Source organism: Vidua macroura, chromosome 7 (genome assembly GCF_024509145.1).
Source record: "Vidua macroura isolate BioBank_ID:100142 chromosome 7, ASM2450914v1, whole genome shotgun sequence".
Lineage (NCBI taxonomy): Eukaryota > Metazoa > Chordata > Aves > Passeriformes > Viduidae > Vidua > Vidua macroura.
The window spans coordinates 37,220,704-37,243,203 of record NC_071577.1 but is presented as its reverse complement, the minus strand read 5'-3'; the positions used below and the strand labels follow the sequence as shown (position 1 = coordinate 37,243,203).

General features: G+C 41.7%; 1 protein-coding gene across 5 annotated transcripts in view; it reads left to right on the top strand.

Annotated features, from left to right (window-relative positions):
- Positions 1-22,500, top strand: part of ZEB2 (zinc finger E-box binding homeobox 2) — a 115,249-nt gene that overhangs the window by 87,814 nt on the left and 4,935 nt on the right. For 4 of the 5 annotated variants that reach the window (XM_053983027.1, XM_053983029.1, XM_053983026.1 and 1 more), the window contains 6 exons: positions 1,592-1,663; positions 7,714-7,902; positions 8,602-8,816; positions 11,314-11,422; positions 12,308-14,277; positions 16,265-16,445. In XM_053983027.1, the coding sequence (XP_053839002.1) occupies positions 1,592-1,663; positions 7,714-7,902; positions 8,602-8,816; positions 11,314-11,422; positions 12,308-14,277; positions 16,265-16,445 (2,736 nt within the window). The remainder of the gene's footprint in view (positions 1-1,591; positions 1,664-7,713; positions 7,903-8,601; positions 8,817-11,313; positions 11,423-12,307; positions 14,278-16,264; positions 16,446-22,500) is intronic. The other variant, XM_053983030.1, reaches the window with a different exon arrangement.

Genomic DNA, 22,500 nt, shown 5'->3' with positions numbered 1-22,500 from the left:
TCATTCTGTGCTTTAGTTTTGATTAGAATGATACAATTAGAACCTGTTATTCTACCAACTAATTACTTGTAGAGTGTGACATCTGAAGAATACGACAAGATTACAATTTTAGGAATGAACTGAGAATGTGCTCTGTTTATATTATTCCCCTATCTTCAGTCAAATCATTGTCATGGAAATGGATTAATACTGGGCCAGTCTCTGTCCTCATCAAAATCTTTCTCACAAAAAAAAAAAGAAAAAAAAAGAAAAAAAAAAGAAAAAAAAAAGAAGAGTAATAAGAATTTTAATGCTTCATGTATCAATAACATTTTAATAGCATGCTTTGATCTTCTTGCCAGTCTATCACTTGATTGGCCAAGCAGCATCCATCTTCCTGAATCATCATCGACTGGTGTTTGTTTCTGGGAAATTCTCTCCTTTTTTAAAATTTATTTGGTCATTGTTGAACCATTTCTAGGTGCCTTGTGCCATTTTATTTCTTGCAAGTGCATCTCAGTGAATGATTAAAGGAAATTTTTTTTTCACTTAAATCTCAAATACTAAATTCTCTCACTTAAAAAGAAAAGGAAAGGGAGAGGTTGTGTGTTTGTGCATGTCTTCAGATAGAGAAAGGCTGGCATTTAGAAGTTGAAAAGGTGAGAAAGAAATGCTCTGTATAATTTTTATTTTTTTTTTTTTGCCTATGAAAACCCTTTGGAAGGTTAAATCCTATCCAGGCTGCATGTGTGAATACCTGTTGCACATGAACTAACTAATTAGCAGCAAGAAACCAAGTTTGACAGGCAGTGCCAGGCAGTGTTGCAAGGCAGGCTGAAACATCCAGGAAAATTGTTCTCCCCAGTGATGGAGCCTCTTCTAAAAACTATTTTTATCCACTCTGAACCCCCAGGTTCATGGAAAGTAAACCGAGCCATAAAAATACATCATTTTACATGTGTCATGCTCATTTGCATGTGAATTAACCCAATTTAAGGCCATAAAGGCAGACTTTGTCAGTGCACAGGAGATGCAAACAAGTAGTAGTGGCAGAGGAGAACTTCCTACAGTTGAAGATTTGTCACATTTCTGCACCACTCAATATTAATACTTGCTGTGCCTCAAACGAGGTTAAAATGATGGTGACGGCTCAGATCTGTGTGCTGATAGATAGATAGAGAGGGAGATACAAGAAGTTCTTACATTTTCCTTCTGCATTTGCATTTTCTTCCAGGTATAGATCTCACAGTATCTGTTAACCGATTATTTATTTTAAATAAGTAGAGGGAAAAAAAGGACCAAAAAAAATATCCCTTTTTCTCACCCAAAAAGCAGTTTCTGACTGCTTATTAGATTTGATATTGGGAAAAGCCCTTCGTTTACTCTGAACAAATAGTTCTGTTTTTCACCACTCGCTGTCGTGTTTAAAGTAAATAAGTTCTCGTCCCTGCAGCACTGCTGAACTCATTCACTTCCCAGAACAAAGCCATTGTGTAGAGGTCCACAAGAGCCCCTTTCTCTCTTCCCTGAGCGGGATCTTCCCCGGCACCGCAGCTTTGTGAGCCATTCACCACCTTGCCTGTGCTAAAAGTGTGCATGCTTTGTTTCACAGAAGAAATGAAGGAAGATTATGACACTATGGGGCCTGAAGCCACAATTCAGACCACCGGAAACAATGGTACAGGTAAGGTCTTGCATGGAGTGAGCATCACTTTTCTTTGGGATCACGTGGAGCTAGCTGTGCATGAAGAGAGTGACAAAACAATCTATTTCTTGTTTTCAGTTAAAAAATTGGAAAATACTGACATGGTTCTCCTGGTTTTTAATTCCCCCCAACTTGATCACGAGACTGCAGTGACCAATTCATGCAGTGAAGAGTCCTTGCTACCCCTCCTGTGTCCCACAGCATTTTAGCCCCAACTCCTTGTAGCTGCATCCCTGGGAGATGATAGTCCTCAGCAGTGTGAGGAGATGTTTTCCCAGGCAGGGTGAAGCTTGGATAGCTTAAAGTAGCTGGGCCAACATACAGTGGCCTTTTAATGAGAGAGACTGTACAAAGAGCTTGATGATGAGGATGGGGTGCACCCTCCTTGGCAGCCCCAGATTTGGGTGGTGCACAGAGTGAGCTGCTTCAGAGACTGAAAACATCTTTTCAGCAAGACACACATAAACCCCTTACATAGATCCATAGACACACACACACTTTGAATGCATATTTATGAGATTATAATGTTTCTGGCTAATCGTTTGTTGGGGGTTTTTCCCCCCTTTTAGCATAATTTTCTTTCCCCTCTTCTTAGAAATCAATACATTTGGTGGCACAAGAAGTGTGACAGAGATATTTAGCAGGCATCACCTCTGAGCCATCTCTCTTTTTCTGTAGCAGAGACAACCAGTAAAAGGTTCCTGTTGCTATTTTCAAATCCAAATGAATTCAGGGATTTACCATGTTCTTTCCAAAGGCCCCATTCTATCCTTAGCACAGCTGAATGCCATACATCACCCAGTGTTTCTTCTGCATTTTGTCACAATTTGAGATGTTGCAGATAGATTTACACAGCTAAAAGGAAGAGTTTTCTCATGTAAGGACATTTCTATCCATTCCATTATGAAATCTAGTTCATAGGTAATACTCTCCACAAATATTACTGTAAAAGGTGGTACCAAAGCCTCACAAGGATTTTATTACTCACACTTTCCTAATGTTGGTAACACCCACATAAAAACCCAGTGCTCTTATTAAGAAACACAAGAAATTTACTTTATCATTCTTGAGGGGGAAAATAATAGGAAAATAAACTGTATCACTGCTTTCTTCATCCATTCGATTTATTATGCATGAAAGGAGGGTGGCACCGAGGCACAGTTCATCATTACATATGTACTTAATGATGTTTCTGTGCAGAACCAGCTACATATGTATCTCAAAAGCTTATTTTATTTCCAAGAGATGGCAATAAAGTGACAAATTGTGCTTAGCACTCGGAGAAACAGGATTTTAAAAGACATCTGATTCAGAAACAAGGTTTGATGGTTATCTGAATTACCATTACCAGAGCCTTTGAGGTCCCCTATCAGTCCGTGTGACTTCCTTTGCACATATTTTCCTTGCCATAACAGGCCTTGACTCTCTCATGCTTGCAATGTGGCCAGCTTGAGGGGGAAGACTTCATGTCCTCTCAGTCCCTTCCCTTCCAGTATCTGATGTCCTTGCCTTCCAGCTCATTGTTGGCCTCACAAAATCTCTCTGGAGGTGCCATGGAGCCCTGGCACAGCCCTGTGCCAGCCCTGAGAGGGGTCCATGGGGTGTCCTGCCTCTACTGGAACCAGTTTTGCATGGAAGAAATAAGGGTTACCCCTACCCAGCTTGATGCATTGCAAACTCATGGCTCAAGGAGTGCTTTGCATTTAGGTGGTCTGCATTTAAAATGCAGGAGCTTCTCCATGCATTGCTCCTATCAATTCCTTCCCCAAATGTCCTGTGCAAGTCCTAGGCTCCTCTTTATTCTGGCTACGATGGGAGGGTTGCTCAAATAACCATCACAAGTTGCTCTGGCAGTGTTTAATTCAAGTCTTTTTGTCACTTTTTGAGGTGTTCAGAGCCTCTTTCCGTGGAGGCTGATGCCTTGTCAGGTTGAGTAGAACATGTTTCTTTAGTTGCTGCAATCTCAGTAGTCTCTTAAGAGCAATGTCAGATTACTTAGACATAATAAATACTCTTATAAATGAAATGCTTATGCCAATCTTTTCACCTTGAGAGGGAGATGCCAGGTGACTATGAGTACCCATAGTTTCCTTTATTAGGAGTAAAAGCTCCCCTTCATGCCCAGTGAGGTGCCTCAAGCATTATCTGAAAAGTAAAGGGAAGAAATCAGTCCCTGAGCTGTAGGAGATACTTCCTGAATAGTCTGGGAAGTGTTCAAAGTTTTCTTCTTGAGCCTCACTACAGGCTTTGGGCCTGGCTTGGGTGTTTGGCCTCAGTTTTTCCCTGCAGCCAAGGTGAGGCTGAAACTCAACCCAATGAAAACATACATCCAACCAGAAAGTTTCTGTACGTGCATGCAATATCTGTGGTGCGCTTTTAGCATCAAATTCTCTGCAAAATATAATTAGAAGAGAAAGAAAACTAAAAGAAAAGGTCTCCATTATTAAATTATTCTGCTCTTGTCAGAGTGGCCACTTCCTAGTGGTACTTAAAAAGAAATCTTGTTATCTGTACATTAATCAGCTGCATTTTTATAATGAGCCATGGAGGCTTCATAGTGAAAAAATCAGAAGTGACCATTAGGATGAAAATTTAGGATTTTCGTCCTGCTAAATGAATTTGTAAATATTTCTAAGGATTTCTGCAATAGGGACTTGAAAAACTGACATATATCAGAAGAGGCTTTTAAAAGGTGAATGAAGAAATTCTTCTGGTTTATTTTATTCTACCTTTATGATTATTGCAACTGGGATGCTTTCAGAGAATAGGTTAACAAAATCCCTGTAAGCAAACAGAAAAATTTTCCTGGTTTTGGTTAGTAACATCTGACAAAATTCAAGTAAAGATCTCTTAACATAATTTAAAGAAGGGAAAGAAAAACTTTCAGGGGGAGGAAAACAGAACCAAAACTTGGCAGGTTGGAGGACAGGCCGTTTTCAGGCTGTAATCTGTGTGTACCAATGGGGGCCTCTCACTTCCTGGCTAATGAAGGCTGTGGTTTTATTAGCTTTGTTTGCGATTAAGGGCAGCTATCACCATCTCGCAGGACGAGTTCCCACACAAAATAACTGGTCTCCCAAGCTCCTTGGACCTCTCTCCCACTTTATCTTGAAAGGTCCTAAATGCCTCCAAAGATAGCTTTCCTTAATGTGTTTTATTTTTATGTGACACAGCCACATCAGCTTTTGGAGCTGAAAATATTTCTGCTTTCCAGGCTCCAATAATTAATTCAAAAAAGACTTATTTGGTGAGGTCACCCACCATAGATCTTGCTGAAATTCTTGCCCCGCAGGAGGGGTTGTGCAGTGTGTGTACAGTGCCCACAAGGAGTCTGGGAACATGGCTTTGTGCATGGAAAATAAATCAGGCCATGGAGGGGGGAAGCAAGTCTTCCACCCAGAAGCTGAGAGACAAACCTAATGGTTGTCAGATGGGTCTTTTTAGTGCCTCTGGGTGAGCTTCCAGCCTTGTTTGAATTGTCAGTAATGCTGCTGGTGAGAAACCAGCCCCACACGGGCACCCTTGACTGTTTGTGTTAATCTGCAGCACTGCAGCACTGGTTGTATTGTTTCAGTGAAGGGTCTATCAGCTTTTCCACTAAATCCCCTTGTTTTTAGGGGTTTATAATGTAGACGTAAACATTTGCTTTAGCTCCTGGATTGCATGTACAGACATAGAAGCTAAATAATCCTGAGAATTAGGAAGCCAAGGCTGGTAATATCACAGCAGTCCTCCACAGCCTGTTGGATCAGCCTCCAGATAGACTTGGGGGCACGAAGGAAGAACCTCATTTGGGTTTGAGTTGGGGATGGAAGCTCCTAATATTAACTCAGGCCTTGCTTGGTGGCTTGAATCCTAATCCTATAAATGCAGCTGCAACTCCTAGTTTACCTGGGGGAGAAAAGGGACACATGGGACCATCCCATGGAGCCATCCCATTTCTCCTCTCTGTAGAAAAACTCCCTCTCCTTGCTTCACTTACTGGCTCATGGCCTAGATTTGGCAAAATTAAACATGTTTTCCTTGGATATATTGCTAAGACAAAAGAAGGAGTGGAGCTTGAGTAGTGCTAAGCCAGAGGGTAGACGATCTTGTAACACCTGGAAGATCTAGGCATAACAGGGGAATGACAAGTTAGATTTACAGCATAAAAAGTAAAACCTCAGCTTTTTTTTTCTGATAAAAACAAGAAGTCCTACACCTGCTGTGATGCTCTTGTGCATAAGGTGCGCTCAGTAACCACCATTTTGTTATCATTTTGTTATATTTCTCTCCCAGAACAACATGGAGGTAAAGTACTCTGTCTTCTTCTCCACACTCACACTCCCCTTCTCTAGAAGCTGCTTTATTTTGGTGTTGAAAGGGGAGAATTGTTTCTCATGCTATTAACAAATGGTAACTGGAGCTGCAGTAGGACCAGGAGGAACTCTGTGGTGGTGCAGCCATTCCCTACAAAACCACTGTGATAGCAACAGAAGTTTCCTTCCAAAACCAGGGTCCCGTGCCCTGTGCCATTTGGTCACTGTCACTAAAATACTGCAGAACGGCTGAGAAGCTGCTCAGCTGGTATGAAAAATAGGGCATATTCGTCTCAGCCAGAGGATTTGATTTTATCGGCTAAAGGGATGAGGTTTACAGAGACGGATATCTACTTTTATCGATGACGCCGAGATCAGAGCTTCAAATCAGGCACTGCAGGCTCCCAGTTGTGCCCCAGTCAGAGGTCATGTCTCATTTTCACTGCCAGCGTCACTGCCTTGCATTTTCATAGGAAACTGAGGCAAAGCCTTCACCCATTTCTAAACACCAAGGAGCTGGTTAGTCTCTCATTTCCAGTGGTTAAAACCATAACCCCCTTGATTTCCATCTGTTTACTCCATGTTGATCCCTGGCATCACTAACAGCAGAATTGTGCTGTTTAGTATTTTACTTTTACATGAACTTCAGAATAGTTCATGGTGTTTCCTCATTTTCTTATTTCACCTCAGCAGAAATACATTAAAAATTTAATCAATCATAAGTTGTTCTTTTCATTATTGGTCAGTTGAAAACAAGTATCTTTAGTTCCCTGCCACCAAATGTGTCTTTCAAGACTTGTTAATAAACAAAGTAAGACAATTTGGAAAAAGAAAATCGTAATCTCCTTTTCTTTTTCTTTTCTAGTATAATTATATTATTAATTGTCTATAACATCCCAGAGTTTTAAGGTCTTTCCTGTAAGCAGTGTTCATACTTGGAGGAGAAAAGCACATTTTTAGTAACAGGATGCTTTGTGGCTGAGCATGTATTATGTTTCATGGACATTGCATGGATAATAAAAAAATGTGGTTACATTTAAAGGAAAGAAGGAAAACTCTTGTATGGACTGTCAAAGTGGTTTTGGGCTTGGTGACCCCGTTATGGTCTAAACCATGTGGTTCTACTGCAGAAATCATGAAGCAATATGTTTTTAAAACAACCCATTCTCTCATTATAAATTAATTTTTCAGGGAGGAAAAAAAAAAAAAAGCGGGAAGATGTGAGCAACTTTCTTCTTGTGCCTGACAAAGAGCAGCCTGAGGCAAGACCTGTCTCAGAAAAGTTTGGTCTTTTACTACCTGCAATTGCCATCTCCCACATGGGGACTGTCTCAGGGTCTGCAGGATCCAGGGGCAGCTGAGCTCAGTCCTGTAGGTCGAGCTGTGCTCATGCCAAAAGCTGTGGGACCCCCAGGAGCCCCGTGAAGGTTGTTCAGGTTCCAGCAATGAAAGATTACCTGCATTACCCAAGCCTCATAAACTTCTCCTGCTGCCCTGTAGAGCCCCGTGTTCTTGTTAATTTAACTGCCTGCCCTTGCTTCCATCCACACTGGTGGAAAGCCCACGTTAATTTTATTGGGAGCTGGAGCAAGGCTGGTGAGAGCAAGGATCCAGCTGCAGCCCCAGCCTTGTAGCTCCAGTACATCTGCTCAACCTCTAACTGCTGACCGACCCAGGCTCTCTGGGACGATGCACTCAACCACCCTTTCTTTTCCCCCTCTCTTATTTTAGTGAAGAACGCAAATTGCACGTCGGACTTTGAGGAATATTTTGCCAAAAGGAAACTGGAGGAAGGAGATGGGCATGCAGTCAGCATAGCAGAGTACCTGCAGCGCAGCGACACAGCCATTATTTACCCTGAAGCCCCTGAGGAACTGTCTCGCCTTGGCACTCCAGAGGCCAATGGGCAAGAAGAAAATGGTGAGGCTGTAATTCATTTTTAGCCAGTATCCTGACCTCGTGCAGCTGTTGCAATTATAAATGCACTACATGCCTGGGTGTTTACCTTAAAAATTGAAGAACAGCTGCAGCGGCATGGAATTTCATGAGCAAAGATTGGGGCTGTAATTTCAGTGTATTGTGATTTTTTAGTCAGCACATTTGTATTATTTGGTGGGTGAACTGAAGAGCTGGATTTAGAGAGGAGAAAGGCTGCTGCTCTACTTGGGAGTTTGGGAAGTTTTAATAGAGTTTTAATGCAACAAAAGACAAAGCAGCCAGCCTCTTGCTCTCCAATGCCTTGATAAATAATTGGAGAAGAGTCAGTAGGAAGGATTCGGTCAATGGCATAAGTAACATAATGAGCTGGGGCTGGAATGCAAATTGCCAATTGATCAGGAAAAGTATTTCTTAGTTTTCAAGCCAGCCAGGTCTGCGGGAGGAGTGATGCCCATAATTAATTTCCCGGCGGGGTCCAGAGCGGGCCCTGCGAGTCTGCCGTGGGCGTGCGCGGGTGCCAGTGCCTCCCGCCGCCGGTTGGAAGCGCCGTCCCTCCCTCCCGGGCAGCAGATTGCGGCGATTCCTCTCATACCATCCCGGGCAATCAGCCCATGAGCTGCCATTGATTTGCTGACCTTTTGGCCTGCCTCTCTTTCCCCCCCCTCCCATCCCGGGGTGCAGACCTGCCACCTGGAACTCCAGATGCCTTCGCCCAACTGCTGACCTGCCCCTACTGCGACCGGGGCTACAAGCGCCTGACGTCCCTCAAGGAGCACATCAAGTACCGCCACGAGAAGAACGAGGAGAACTTCTCGTGCCCTCTCTGTAACTACACGTTTGCCTACCGCACCCAGCTCGAGCGGCATATGGTGACACACAAGCCAGGGACAGATCAGGTGGGGGGCTGGCTTTAAGTGATTTCTTTCTGTAATAACCCCTTAGAGAAACGATATTGCTTTGATTGGCAATCATTATTAATTTTTCATGGCATTTTGAAGATGCAGATCTTTTAATGGTAATAGCTTTAATTGAGGTCTAAATGATTTTTTGATGGTCTCTTCTAATATGATTTAATAGTCTTATGTTCACGATCGAATGAGTGTGTTAATTTCTAATTTAGAAATTTTATTTGCACTTTAACTTGACTTTAGTTTCGTTTTTATGTTCCTCAAAAAGTGAATGAAACTGTAGCATTTTAATTATACATTATTAAACATCTCAGCAATTTTAATTCCATTTTTCACCTAGTTTTACTTTGCAGTGTTGCAAATAGGAGCTCCAAGACATACTAAAAGATCCGCTAATTTTTTTTTCATTACTTTTTGAGTAACCTTTTCAATCACATGAAATTATGCGTATTTTGTATAATCGTTTGTTAGACATAATTACACATTCTGAGAAGAACTCTTCCGACAGTACATATAGGCTATCATTTGTGATTGTGCCACTAGAATTGGGCATTGCTCTCATTTGTATAGCCCGGCAGCGTATCTGCAATAAATCAAAGTCGTTTTTTTCCTCGATGGGGTACATGTAATATTATATCAGTGCCACATTTAAGGAAATGCTGGTGTCCCAAACAGGTGACTGAGCTTCCCTAGTGCTCCTAGATGGGCTGGTGATAGACCTGCGCCACAAAATTCTTTACACACCAGCAGAAAAACTGCACCTAGCTGGAGAATTGCTTCTAAAAACCCATCTTAAGGAGGGCTGTAATGGAAACTCAAATGGTGTGGTTAAAAGTTGAATAAATAGATGTGTGCATTGTGTCAAAGTATAAAGTCTTTATGCTGTATTTATTTTTCTTAAAAACCTGAAAATCACAATCTGCTGGATTTCTCTTGGTAGGTTTTTCTCAGCAGAAGGTAAATTCAGTTAGGCAAACACACATCTTCCTAATCACGCGATTTTTGCAATTAGCATTTTTAAGAGAACCGTATCTTTTGCTTGATCTTAAATCAATATAAATGACTCCAGAGCACTTGCTCCTTTCTTTCCTTCCCATGGCTTTTCCAGTAGACAAACACATTTTCCCATGTATATTTTTCCTAACCTGATCCACTGTAAGGTTCCTCCTTTTGCCTCGTATCATTAAAAACACCAGGGGAGGGAACAAAACCCGCCTGGATATTTATCCAACGTAACTGCCTGAAATTTCACATGCGAGAGCGCGCTGGTACTGGCGCATTATGAATGGTAGCTTTGGTGTTGAAAAGTCCCCTCATTTGCTCATGGCATTTACAATTAGTAAATTAAAATGATTGTATCATATTAACAGTGGCACAACTAAAGTTTATAGTAGTCCTCGGAGGGCGATGGGGGGAGACAAAACAGCTGTTGCTGTTTGTTTATGCAACTCAGCAACATATGAGCGCGGGTCCCTCAATGGCGCGCGGCGGGCTGGGCTCTGCTTGATCTTTGAAGGTTGCTGCTGTTTGAACAAACCTCCCTGTGTCCCATGTAACACCATCTGTCTCGCCAGGAATGTGGGAAGAGGCAGCACACCCTCGCAGTTGTCATACCGTTTCGGCGCTGCCTTTTTTTTTTTTTTTTCCTTCCTTTTTTTTCCCCCCGCTTTTTCCCCCTCCCTGCTCCTGCAAGAGGCTTTTGTGTCGCGGTTGCCTGCAAAAGGCTGACCTCCTACCTTGAGCATCCAGAGTGGCTACATGATTATCAAGATAATAATTATTTTTTAATTAATTTTTATTTTTCCTCTCCAAATTCAAAGTCATGGGGCTTTCCTTGCTTGTTACAAAAAGGTCAGATTCCTTTGATTATATCTTTACACCCCTTTTAACTTTCAACTTTCCCTCGCCCCTCAGAAGAGCACCAGGGAAAAACATGGCACGAAAGGTAGCTCAAGTCTTTCCTGCTGCTCTGTGATTTTAAAAAACATTTCCAGCAGCAGCTTATGCTGAAGATGCAGTCTCTCCTGCTTGATAATGAATTAAATCTTACATGAAATGCCACTAACGACAGTGTTTCTCTCTTTCCTCCACATGCAGTAAACAGAATTTTTAAACAAGCTGAGTCCCACATGTTCAGAATCTGCTAGGAATATTAAGAGCCACAAATCTTCTTATAAAACTGTTTCTCTCATCGTAAGATACCTTAAAGCAACACATTTCTGATGAGAGACTTAGGAAATAATTCTAAAGCAAATATCGAATGCTCATGTGAAAGTACTTTCTCATTTGTTTCGGTTTACTGCCAACATTTTGATTTTTATTGCAACACTGATGAGACAAATAAATGTACGTGCAGACCTTTTGGTCCGCTTGACGAATTCAGAGTCACATTAATTTAATTTTTGTTTTTTAAGCTTGAAATTCATGGTTTCTCTTGCATAAAATTTATGTTGGTATCTCTTTTGTTTTCTTCTTTTCCTCCCAGCACCAAATGCTGACCCAAGGAGCAGGCAATCGTAAGTTCAAATGCACTGAGTGTGGCAAGGCCTTCAAATATAAACACCATCTGAAGGAACACCTGCGAATTCACAGTGGTGAGTAGCGGAGGTGCTGGTGTGCTCATTTGCATTTTGTTTAATTAGCTGAGTTTTAAAGACTGCTTAAAATTTACACAGTTCTGCTTCTGGCTTCTTGGAGCTACCAAGGTATTTCATAAGTGATATCTGAGTCATCCTCATTTATCATGCTGTTAATACCACGGTCTTGGTAAAAGATTTGGAAATAGTAAATCTTCCTGCAAATAATATAGACTGTTTGGCAGTTTGAGTTCAGAAATGTTCATTCATGGCTGCGCAGTGGGAACCTGAAAAGTCTATTATATTTTCCAAAATAAAAAGCCCCCCCGAGTGAAATACAACTCATATTCTCAGATAACAAGAAACTGCCAAGCTTCTCAGATTGAATGACTTGGGCATTTTGGCTCTCCTACTTGATGCAGAATTCAGCACACAAAATGTCACCAGGCTTAGCCCAGGCACAAACTGACGTGGAGGTTCTAACATCAGGACTCAGTTTCTCATACTGGTGCTCATATCTGGTGAAAATTCCATTCTGGGGGAGGAAATAAAAAAAAAAAACCAAACAAAAAAACCCAAACAAATCTAATTTGAACAGTCTTGATTTGATTTGACTCTCTTCCCCAAAAGGGTGCTTACCTGTGACTTGCCCTGGTCAGTCTGGAGCCAGTCTCACACTTTGATGGCTGTTGCCACCTGGAGACCCTGGATCCAAACTGACCTCAAAACTTGTAGAAAGAGGAGGGTAAAGCAGTGGTGGTGTGTGGCCAAATTCAGAGAATTGATATTTTCTTCACTATTAATCACTGGATACACAGGTGATCAGTTAGGTACCAAATGCAATCTCTTGCAATTATAGCAGCAAGAATGATAATTAACATTTGGTTTCAATTATCATTTTAGGTGAAAAACCATATGAGTGTCCAAACTGCAAGAAACGTTTCTCCCATTCTGGCTCCTACAGTTCGCACATCAGCAGCAAGAAGTGTATTGGTTTAATCTCTGTAAATGGCAGAATGAGAAACAATATCAAGACGGGTTCTTCTCCTAATTCTGTATCTTCCTCTCCTACTAATTCAGCCATCACACAGCTGAGAAACAAGCTGGAGAATGGCAAACCACTTAGTATGTCTGAGCAAACAGGCCTACTGAAAATTAAAACAGAACCACTAGATTTCAATGAGTACAAGGTTCTTATGGCCTCACATGGGTTTAGTGCAACTAGTCCTTTTATGAATGGTGGACTTGGAGCAACCAGCCCCTTAGGAGTTCACGCGTCTGCTCAAAGTCCAATGCAGCACTTAGGTGTAGGGATGGAAGCACCATTGCTCGGGTTTCCTGCGGTAGGCAGCAATTTAAGCGAGGTGCAGAAGGTCCTACAGATTGTGGACAACACGGTTTCCAGGCAGAAAATGGACTGCAAGGCTGAAGAGATCTCCAAGTTGAAGGTTTACCATATGAAGGATTCATGCTCTCAAGCCGAGGAACAAGGAGTTACCTCCCCCAATATTCCCCCCGTGGGTCTTCCAGTAGTAAGTCATAATGGTGCCACTAAAAGTATTATTGACTATACATTAGAGAAAGTCAATGAAGCCAAAGCTTGCCTCCAGAGCTTGACCACAGACTCGAGGAGGCAGCTCAATAACATTAAAAAAGAGAAACTGCGAACCCTAATAGACCTGGTAACTGAAGACAAGATGATAGAGAACCACAACGTATCCACTCCATTTTCATGCCAGTTCTGTAAAGAAAGCTTTCCTGGTCCCATTCCGTTGCATCAGCATGAGCGTTACCTGTGTAAAATGAACGAAGAAATCAAGGCAGTCCTTCAGCCTCATGAGAACATGGTTCCCAACAAACCTGGAGTGTTTGATAAGCAAACCCTCTTGCTGTCATCAGTACTTTCTGAGAAAGGAATGACTAGCCCCATCAACCCATACAAGGACCACATGTCTGTACTTAAAGCATATTATGCTATGAATATGGAGCCCAACTCTGATGAACTACTGAAAATTTCCATTGCTGTTGGCCTTCCTCAGGAATTTGTGAAGGAATGGTTTGAACAAAGAAAAGTCTACCAGTATTCAAGTTCCAGGTCACCATCACTGGAAAGGGCCAGTGCCAAGGTGGCGCTGGCTGCCACCAACAACACTCCCACTAAAGACTCTTTGTCAGCCAGATCTCCAATAAAGCCTGTGGACTCTATAACTTCACCATCTATAGCTGAACTCCATAACAGTGTTACTAATTGTGATACTCCTCTCAGGCTAACAAAACCTCCTCATTTTACCAATATTAAGCCAGTTGATAAATTGGACCACTCTAGGAGCAATACTCCTTCTCCTTTAAATCTTTCTTCCACATCTTCTAAAAACTCCCACAGTAGTTCTTACACTCCAAACAGTTTCTCTTCTGAGGAGCTTCAGGCTGAGCCATTGGACTTGTCTTTACCAAAACAAATGAAGGAACCCAAAAGTATTATAGCCACAAAGAACAAAACAAAATCTAATAGTGTAAATTTAGAACACAACAGTGTTTCTTCATCATCTGAAAACTCAGATGAGCCACTGAACTTGACTTTTATCAAGAAGGAGTTTTCTAATTCAAATAATCTGGATAAAAGCACTAACCCAGTATTTGGTATGAACCCATTTAGTGCCAAACCTTTATACACAACACTTCCACCACAGAGCGCATTTCCCCCAGCCACTTTTATGCCACCAGTCCAGACCAGTATTCCTGGGCTGCGACCATACCCAGGACTAGATCAGATGAGCTTCCTACCACATATGGCCTATACCTACCCAACTGGAGCAGCTACTTTTGCCGATATGCAGCAAAGGAGAAAGTACCAGCGGAAACAAGGATTTCAGGTAAATGGTTTCAACTGTTTTCTGCTTTGAAAGGCTAGAATTTAGTATTTTGTGATGTGTCCTCTTAGAGAAGAAAAAGCCCAAAGCTATAATCAACATTTCCAACAAAATTAGCAGAGTTTGTTTAAGTCTGAACTTGGAAAGATGTGGTGGAGTAGGAAAATAAACTGCAGTTAACTTAAGAGTACCTCTACTTGGATTCAGAAGCGGTACCAATTACTTTGAACAGGCATAATGACCCTTGTTCTATTAAGAGTTCAGCCGTTTCTCATTATATTTGTATAGTAATAATAATAATAATAATAATGTCCATAAAAATTAATATCCTAGAGGAAAAAAAAGAAGAAAACTTTGTAGGGAAATTTATCTCTTCAGGAGATTACTAAATTTCACCACAGAGAAAAGGAGCAGTGGGAGACCCCTTTGGAGTCACCTCCACACTCGGACACAAAGTTGTTGTACCCCTCTAGGCAGATGTCCATACAGCCTCATAGACACTGTAATCCATTGAAAGTCTTCACTTCCTTCTCTATATTTTTGGGGGATTGTTCACACACCATTCATGGGAAAGTTGTCCTCTCTTCTCACAAATGCCTGGGGGATGAGAAACATTGACCCACAGCCCCTTCCTTTGGGCCACCTACTGGTCTTCCCAGATTCTTAGTCCTCTAATCCTGCCAGTCATCTGGAACAGCTTTGAAAAAACCCCAGAGATTAAATGAAATTATTTGGAGAGGTAGCAGCCAAGGCCCTTAATTGCAGACAAAGTCTTTCCCTGGACACGTAATCTGGGTCAGCACTTCTTTGTGCCCAGGTACAACTTGTAATTCTTCCCTCAGTTTGTCCCAGAGTCAACACAGGTGTAGCAAAGGATTTTGTCCCTTGCATGCCTACAGTGAAGAACAGCTCCACAAAAGTCTTGTACTTTTATAGCCTTTTGCTGGGTGTATTCAGATATAATGTACAGAGTTTAGTTAAATGAGATTAACTGATTATAGATTAATAATTTTTTCTTACATTTGTGCCTGTTCCCCCATGTCCTATTACCGTCCATTAGTAATTTTACTGACTAGTAAATGTTTTATAGTTTCAAATGTGAAAATCAGGTATGGTTTTACATTACAGACTGTAATCCCTCTTTGCACAATAGGAGCATAAATAGCACTGCACCTCCATAACAGCTGTTCCACTATTCCAATTTACAGTACATCTGCCCTCTTTGTAAATGTATTTAAGCCTATTTAATCTTCTCTAATATTAATTAGTGCAAACCTAGTCTAAGAAAACTGAACTGTGTGATAGCAAATGGAAATGTATGTTATCATGCAAGTTTGCACTCTCTTTGGATCGAGACAAAATAAATATCAAGAAATTTAATAATTTACTGATCCACATTCATTATTGCTTAATGCTGAAGGCTGTTTTAACATAGATAGAACATTGATAAAAAGTGTTATTAATATTCCCTATTTCAAATTACAAAATTAAATATAAAAATATAGCTTGAGGCCTTTAGTAGGGAGACATACATTTAAATGGATTGCATAATAATAACATTTGTACCTAAATATAAAATTCAATTAAAACCTTTCTACAGATACCGAATACACCCAACTTTTGGAATTTTGAAAGGAATGATCCCTTAGCTGTTGCTTACATTTACCTCTGTAAAATAATACAATACCTTTTACTGGCCATGAAGAGCCTCCCCTTCACACTTTCTCGGAAATATTTACTGCTGATACAGTAAATACTGTTGGTTTGTGCAAGCCACATTACTGCAGAGTGCTCAAAGACAGCAAGTTGGTTTGAGGCATAGGAGTAGAAGGCTCCTTGTTATTTCCATACTTTCCATCAGCTGTAGTCTCATTATTCACATTCCTAAGCTAAGAGGGACCACCAAAGCATGACTGTAACTTCCCTGGGGTGGTTGGTGGGCAGGATTGGTGGTGGGAGCAGCTTTCGCTGACGAGTGGTTCCCTCACAGGGAGAATTGCTTGATGGAACCCCAGACTACATGTCCGGCCTCGACGACATGACGGACTCCGACTCCTGTCTGTCCCGAAAGAAGATCAAGAAGACAGAAAGTGGCATGTACGCGTGTGACTTATGTGACAAGACATTCCAGAAGAGCAGTTCCCTGCTGCGACACAAATACGAGCACACAGGTAGGGCAGCCGCGCACGCCGAGGGCAGGATTGAGGGTCATGCTTTGCTCTTCACAGTCTTTCATGAGTACATTTGTGCGGGTGCTGAGGCTTTCAAAAAATTCTTTTGCTCTGTTCTGACTTATTTTTTTAATTTTTCTTGATGGTTATTGCTTGGTGAAGGACAGTTGGGTGTGATGGGGTAAATGTTGGTAGGTGCTGTGGCAATCATCATCTCCCAGGCCAAGCCCTCTTGAAATGAGACAGGCCCTAACACTCCGAAACAATTGCAACCTGGTTAACACAAAGTCTGCCATGGGAAGAAAGAGTCATGGTGTATTATTTCTTGTTTCTTAGACACTATCTGACCCTGCTCCACTTAATCCAATAGGAAAAGGGCCACTGACGTTAGCAGCATGAGGAGCCGGCTCTGGCCAAGTTATCTGAAAGTCAACAGCTCAGGGGGTTTCCTCTCGCAGTGATTTTGCACACCAGCAGCACAAGCAGGTTGCAGTTCACTTTTTCACTTCCCAGTTAATGCCCAGGGAAGGTTCCCTTCTTTCCTGAGTGGGAAGTGATTTTTGTCTAGTTCAAGGAAGCTTGCCAAAGCTCACTACACACTGTCAGCTTAAAAAATACTTTGGTTTGAAAAAGACCTTCTATCACACCTATGCTGGCCGTGGTTCCCCTTACAAACAGTGCTCCCTTCCCCACTGTCAGCCAGGACAGAGCTCTCTGAGGGCCACACATCGGCTCAGCATGTTTCAGTTAGGGGAAAATGGGACCGGAGCTTCCCAAATAATAGAGATATCAAGTTATGTTGGACAAAGGGAATGTGAATTATCATCTGAATTATTGTGCAGCAGGACATAAACCAAACTCCAACTTCCTAGAGTTAGGAAAAGTTTACTCAGGAGGAAACTTGCCTTAACTTTGAAAGCTGAGTCCTGCTTCAGGAAATGAAGCAAGTCACATCATCCTTCAATCTCACCATGTGAGGGTAAAAACCTTATACCTCTCTATTAATACATCTTCCAGGCCTCACATAACCCTTTGGCTTTTCACAAATGAAAAATTTACAATTCAGAAGTGAACGGTGCTTTTAAAACAAAATCCTTTACTTTGTTATTTTTCCTTCTTATACTTTTCTTCCAAATTTTAAGCTAATCCCACAACGGAAAATACAAAAGGAAGTTAAAATACACGTGGGATTAGGAAAGAAAATTAAAAGCAACATTTTGGACTAGATCAGCCAGTTCATTGGCAGAATGTGCTTCCCACTACATTATTCAGATCAAATTGTTTATTCAGTAGAAGAAGCTTTGAAGGCTTTACGTCCCTGCACCTTTCCTCTCCTGAATGATTTTATTACAGCCATCTGCAAACATTATGGTTTACTACACTACTACTGTAAAGCTCTTATGTTAGAACTGGCCTTCATATATATCAGGATCTGGACATATGGTTGAATCCCATAAAGTTGGTAGTCCATAAGGTCGACAGACATATGGTTGAAAGGCTGAAAATTTGACAAGCTGAAATGTGTGCAATCACCTTGATTTGCAAAATAAACTGCATTTGTAATAGCAAAAATATGTTATGGTCTTGAAGTAGCATGGGAACCTACTGCCTAGAAAAATGCCATACAGCTGCAACGCAAGGACTCTTCTCCTGCTTCTTTCCTCTGTCCCTTTTGGCTTCTCAACTTCACGTCCATCAATTTTATGGGACTCAGCCTTATGATCCAGAACATGTATAGGGTGTCAGATTTAATACGGTAGAACTACAGCACATCATCAGGCTGGAGCCTGGCATTTAGGGACAGGAAGGATGGTCTTGTGGCAGCGCACAGGCACTGAGAGCATTGCACTCTCCCCTGCCTCACCACAGACTTCCTTTGTGAATTGCAGCAAACTGCTTCAGCTTTCTCTCACCTTCGCCCATCTTTGAAACATGGGGAAATGATACCAGCCCGCTTCTCTGGGGTGTTGTAAATATTAATTCATGATATCCTGCGATGGAGCTCACTGGATAAAGAGGGAAGTATTATTATCAGGGATGTGTTTGCTTTTATGGAGCCTCAGTGCCTCACGCCAGTGTTTTTGAGTGGGTGGGAGCTCTGAAGGGCTTGGCTGGGCCAGCCCCAATGCCTCATGCACAGCCTTCAGGAGGCACACTGCACTGGCACTCTGGCTAATGGCTCGTGTGCATCTTAAGTGAATTTCAAATTAATTTGATAGTTTCAGGCAGAGCTTGTAATTGCATTAATAACATAGGTGTGAAACTGCAGTACACGTTCAGTGGAAGGAGCCAAATTGAAAGCAACACCCTCTTCTGCCTTTGGGGTCATTGTAAGAGCAGGCCCAGATTTTTCAACCAACTTTTTGAAACCTAAAAAAGAGAAAAAAAAGCATTTTTATTCTCAGGGTGTTGCTGTTTTCTGAGCAGCTGATCATGACCTGTTGTAGCTTCATTAAAAACATGTTTTAGGAGGAATTGGAATGCTTCCTGTCTTTCCTGGAGAAGCACAAAATAATGGCTGTTGTTTATAACAATCTCTTTTTTCTGTGTAAAAAGAATATATGTGTTTTATTAGAACTTTGGGACAATCAGATTTTTATTTGTCACCCCTTCTCAAGGTCTGTGTATCTATTGCAGCCAGGGATAGAACAAGGGCTAAAAGAGTCAGACAGAGGCCCCTAAAAATTACCACAGAGAAATAATTTGAAGCAAAACATTGACAGGTAAAACTACATAAGCTGTCTGAATCATTGTTTATTGTTAATCAAGTGCTGTAAAGGAGAAAACGGGAATGTTTAGGTGTTGCAGTGGAGCTCAGTTTTGGTGCCAGGGCAAGAAGAAAAGGATTTGCCCAGTTCTTTTTGTCAATCCAAGAACTTTTGGTGGAACCATGCGGCCGGCCGCAGGACAAAGAGCTCTGTGATTACCTCTGTACACCATGCCTGCCACAGCTGGAACACAGTAGAAAAAGGGCCACAAATTTCACAATCCCTACTTTTTAATTTGTGCAGTATTGGTGGTATTCTGTAATAGCTTTCAGCTTCATGGGGAGAAGGAAAATTTATTCTGTTACTGCAATGAGTGAATTGCATTGGTTCTGGCTCATCTGAAATTTAGTGTAGAGGCCACTGTTTGTTACAGAAACAAATTCTGACAATTTAATTTTGGGATGCCATTGAATTTTGAGGGAAGTTATGTGTCCCTCTTAGAGTCTGAGCTTCACAAGGTCCTGTTTCCTTCAAGTCAGGGGATGCAGTGCTGTAATTAGGGCGCAGAGCATGGCAGGTAGCACAGGCATTCAGTGCTCACATGATTTTCCTGTGGAATCTTATAGACTCATCCTAATTTGGACAGGCTGAAATTAGTTGAGCCAATATGGGATGTGTCTAATCTCAGATTTTTCCAAGCTGCTTAGCGCAAGGTTCAAGACACTTTCCTTATGAAAGTTGAAGAAGGTGGTTGCCTTCACGGCAAAGCATCGGTGCTTTGGTGAGCAAAAAATTCTTAGTGCTGCTGATAAGGAGGCAAGCCAGGAGTGGGTGAGTGAGCAGGTGAGCAAACAGAATGGAGCATCTAGAAATACAGAAATATCCTGGCTCCTGGTCCAGCGATGGAGGAGTAAGGTGAAGGTTTAATGTTTGTTCTGCCCTCGTCAACGCCCGTGTCTGCCACACACCAGCTTTGTTGTAGCTTCACAGGGGAACTCTCAGTGTGCTTGCTCTGCAACAAAAGCTGGAAACAGTTTTTCAGAATCCTACCTAGAAATTTAAAATCCTTTCATTGTTGTTCTATATTACATCATATTCTATTTTATTACTTGTGTGGGCCGTCGAGGGCCTCATAGCTGTGCTAGGGCTTTCATCCTTTCCTTTTCCACTGTATATTTTATTAAGACCTCTTTTTTATTTTTGTAGCTTTCATGCTGATGCAAGCACTAGTTTTATTTCCAGATTGATTCTGTAAACTAAATATTGTTCTTGAGCCTGGTAGCAAATCAGCTCTCTCTGGCTAGTATTTTGAATTCCCAGCTTGGGAGTTTTCTTTATTTAGAGCTTGATTCATAAAAAATTTACATGCTATTTAAAGGTTATTTTTTCTTGCTTTACTCTGATACAAGTTTAGAATTCCCCACTTTACACTCAAATAAAGGGGGAAAAAAGGATATATTCTATGTTTGTGTCTGCAGACAAGGTCTCCTATTGAAAATGGAACAGGTGCAGCTTGGGCAATTATATATAAATTGCATTTATCTTGCACCTTTGACCGCTTTGCTATGCTTTGGCCACTAATCCATCTCCACTGGGACTACATCTAACATCCAAACCCCCGAGCAGCTTCAAAAGAACTGCCTTAAAAAAACCAAACAAAAAAAAAAAAACCAAACTGTCACAAAAATGTTTCCTTCTTTCCTCCGAAGAGTGGGATTTCTGTTTGGCCACCTCCCATGGAAAAGAGACCCACTTGCCTTAGGCAAAGGATGGGTGATATTTAGTCTGGGACCAGTGACAGCTTGTGATCTGATGTCTTGTGACTTTTATACCACTGCAAATGGGAAATGCACAGCTTTTCAGTCAAAGACTTTTAGCCCAGGAAGATTGAGAGATACTTACTATCAGAGATTTTTGTTGCTGTTGTCTTGTTTTAACAGAAACGCAATTTTAGAGACTTTGCAAACAGATTAGTTCTAACTTCCCCTCCGTAGATTGAGCGTGGGCCCCCATGGGAACCTGTGTTTTGCAATGAAGCAAAAAAGGCCCAAACATTTCCTCTAGATATTTGATAGAGATTTATCATTTAATTTCATTGCAAAATGTGGCATCTGTATCACTTATCCATCTGATGAAACACAAGTGTTTCATGAGCCCTTCTTTGAGCTTCCTTGGGTCCATCTCTCCTAGCTCCATCCCCCATGGATGACACAGGGGATCTCGGATGGGATTGGATACAACCTGTGGGGTGGGATGTCAAGTCTGCTTCCTTTTGACTTATCTCTACTCCAGTGATGTTATGAATGTTGTGACACTGCGTGACAGTGCTCTAGGACAAGGTGATGGCTTCAAAAAGAAGAGTGGGTTTAGATATTAGGATTTCAGATATTAGGGAGATATTACTAGGTACTAGGAAGAAAGTCTTCCCTGTGAGGGTTGTGAGGCTCTGGCAAGGACAGACGAGGCTTGGAGCAACCTGGTCTAGAGGAAGGTGTCCCTGCCCATGGCAGGGGATGAAATGAGATGAGCTTTAAGGTCCCTTCCAACCCAAACCAGCCAGGGATCCTATGGTTTCCTAAAGTTGTAGGTCCTCCTCATCCACCTACAATTGCAGATTTATCCCCATCCCCAGTGTAAAATACCTTAGTCCAGTTTTATTTTATGACCCACTAACACATTGTAGGGATTAAACACTCATTTTAAATGGCTGGAATACTGGGTTTTGCACATGAGGGGAAGAAAATAATTCTGCAAATGTTCGGAAACCTGATACATTTAAAAACATATTTCAATTAGTGTTGTAACAGCTGCACACTGAGCACTGCTAAGGTATGTTATGTGGTGTCTGAACAAAGAACTTTGCCCAAGCTGTCAGGTTCCCTCAGATCAAAACTGAGGCCTTGATATGGACATGGTAGACTAAATAGCTCAGCATTGCCTTTTTAGTGCTAACATAAATTAATATGAAAATATGCAGTATTTTAATCTATTCATTTCTAAATTAATTTATAAAATATGGATGATTCCCTGCCAGGCTGCATCTGTGTGTGGCACGAATGCCACATGCAAGGGATGAGCAAAGCAGGCAAAGACTGAGGGATGAGCACATCACCCAGGCTTTGGAAGGGTGGGTGGAGGCAAGTCTGGATGAGAGCAGTGGAGGTGGTTGACTTCTGTTTGAGGAAAGGAAAAGTGGTAGGAGCTGGATGGAGCACAGCTGTGGGGCGAGAATCATAGATAGAATGGTTTTGGTTGGAAGGGATCATTAAAAGTCGTCTAGTCCCTGCAATGACCAGGGAAACCTTCCACTAGATCAGGTTGCTTAGGGCTTCGTCCAATCTGACCTC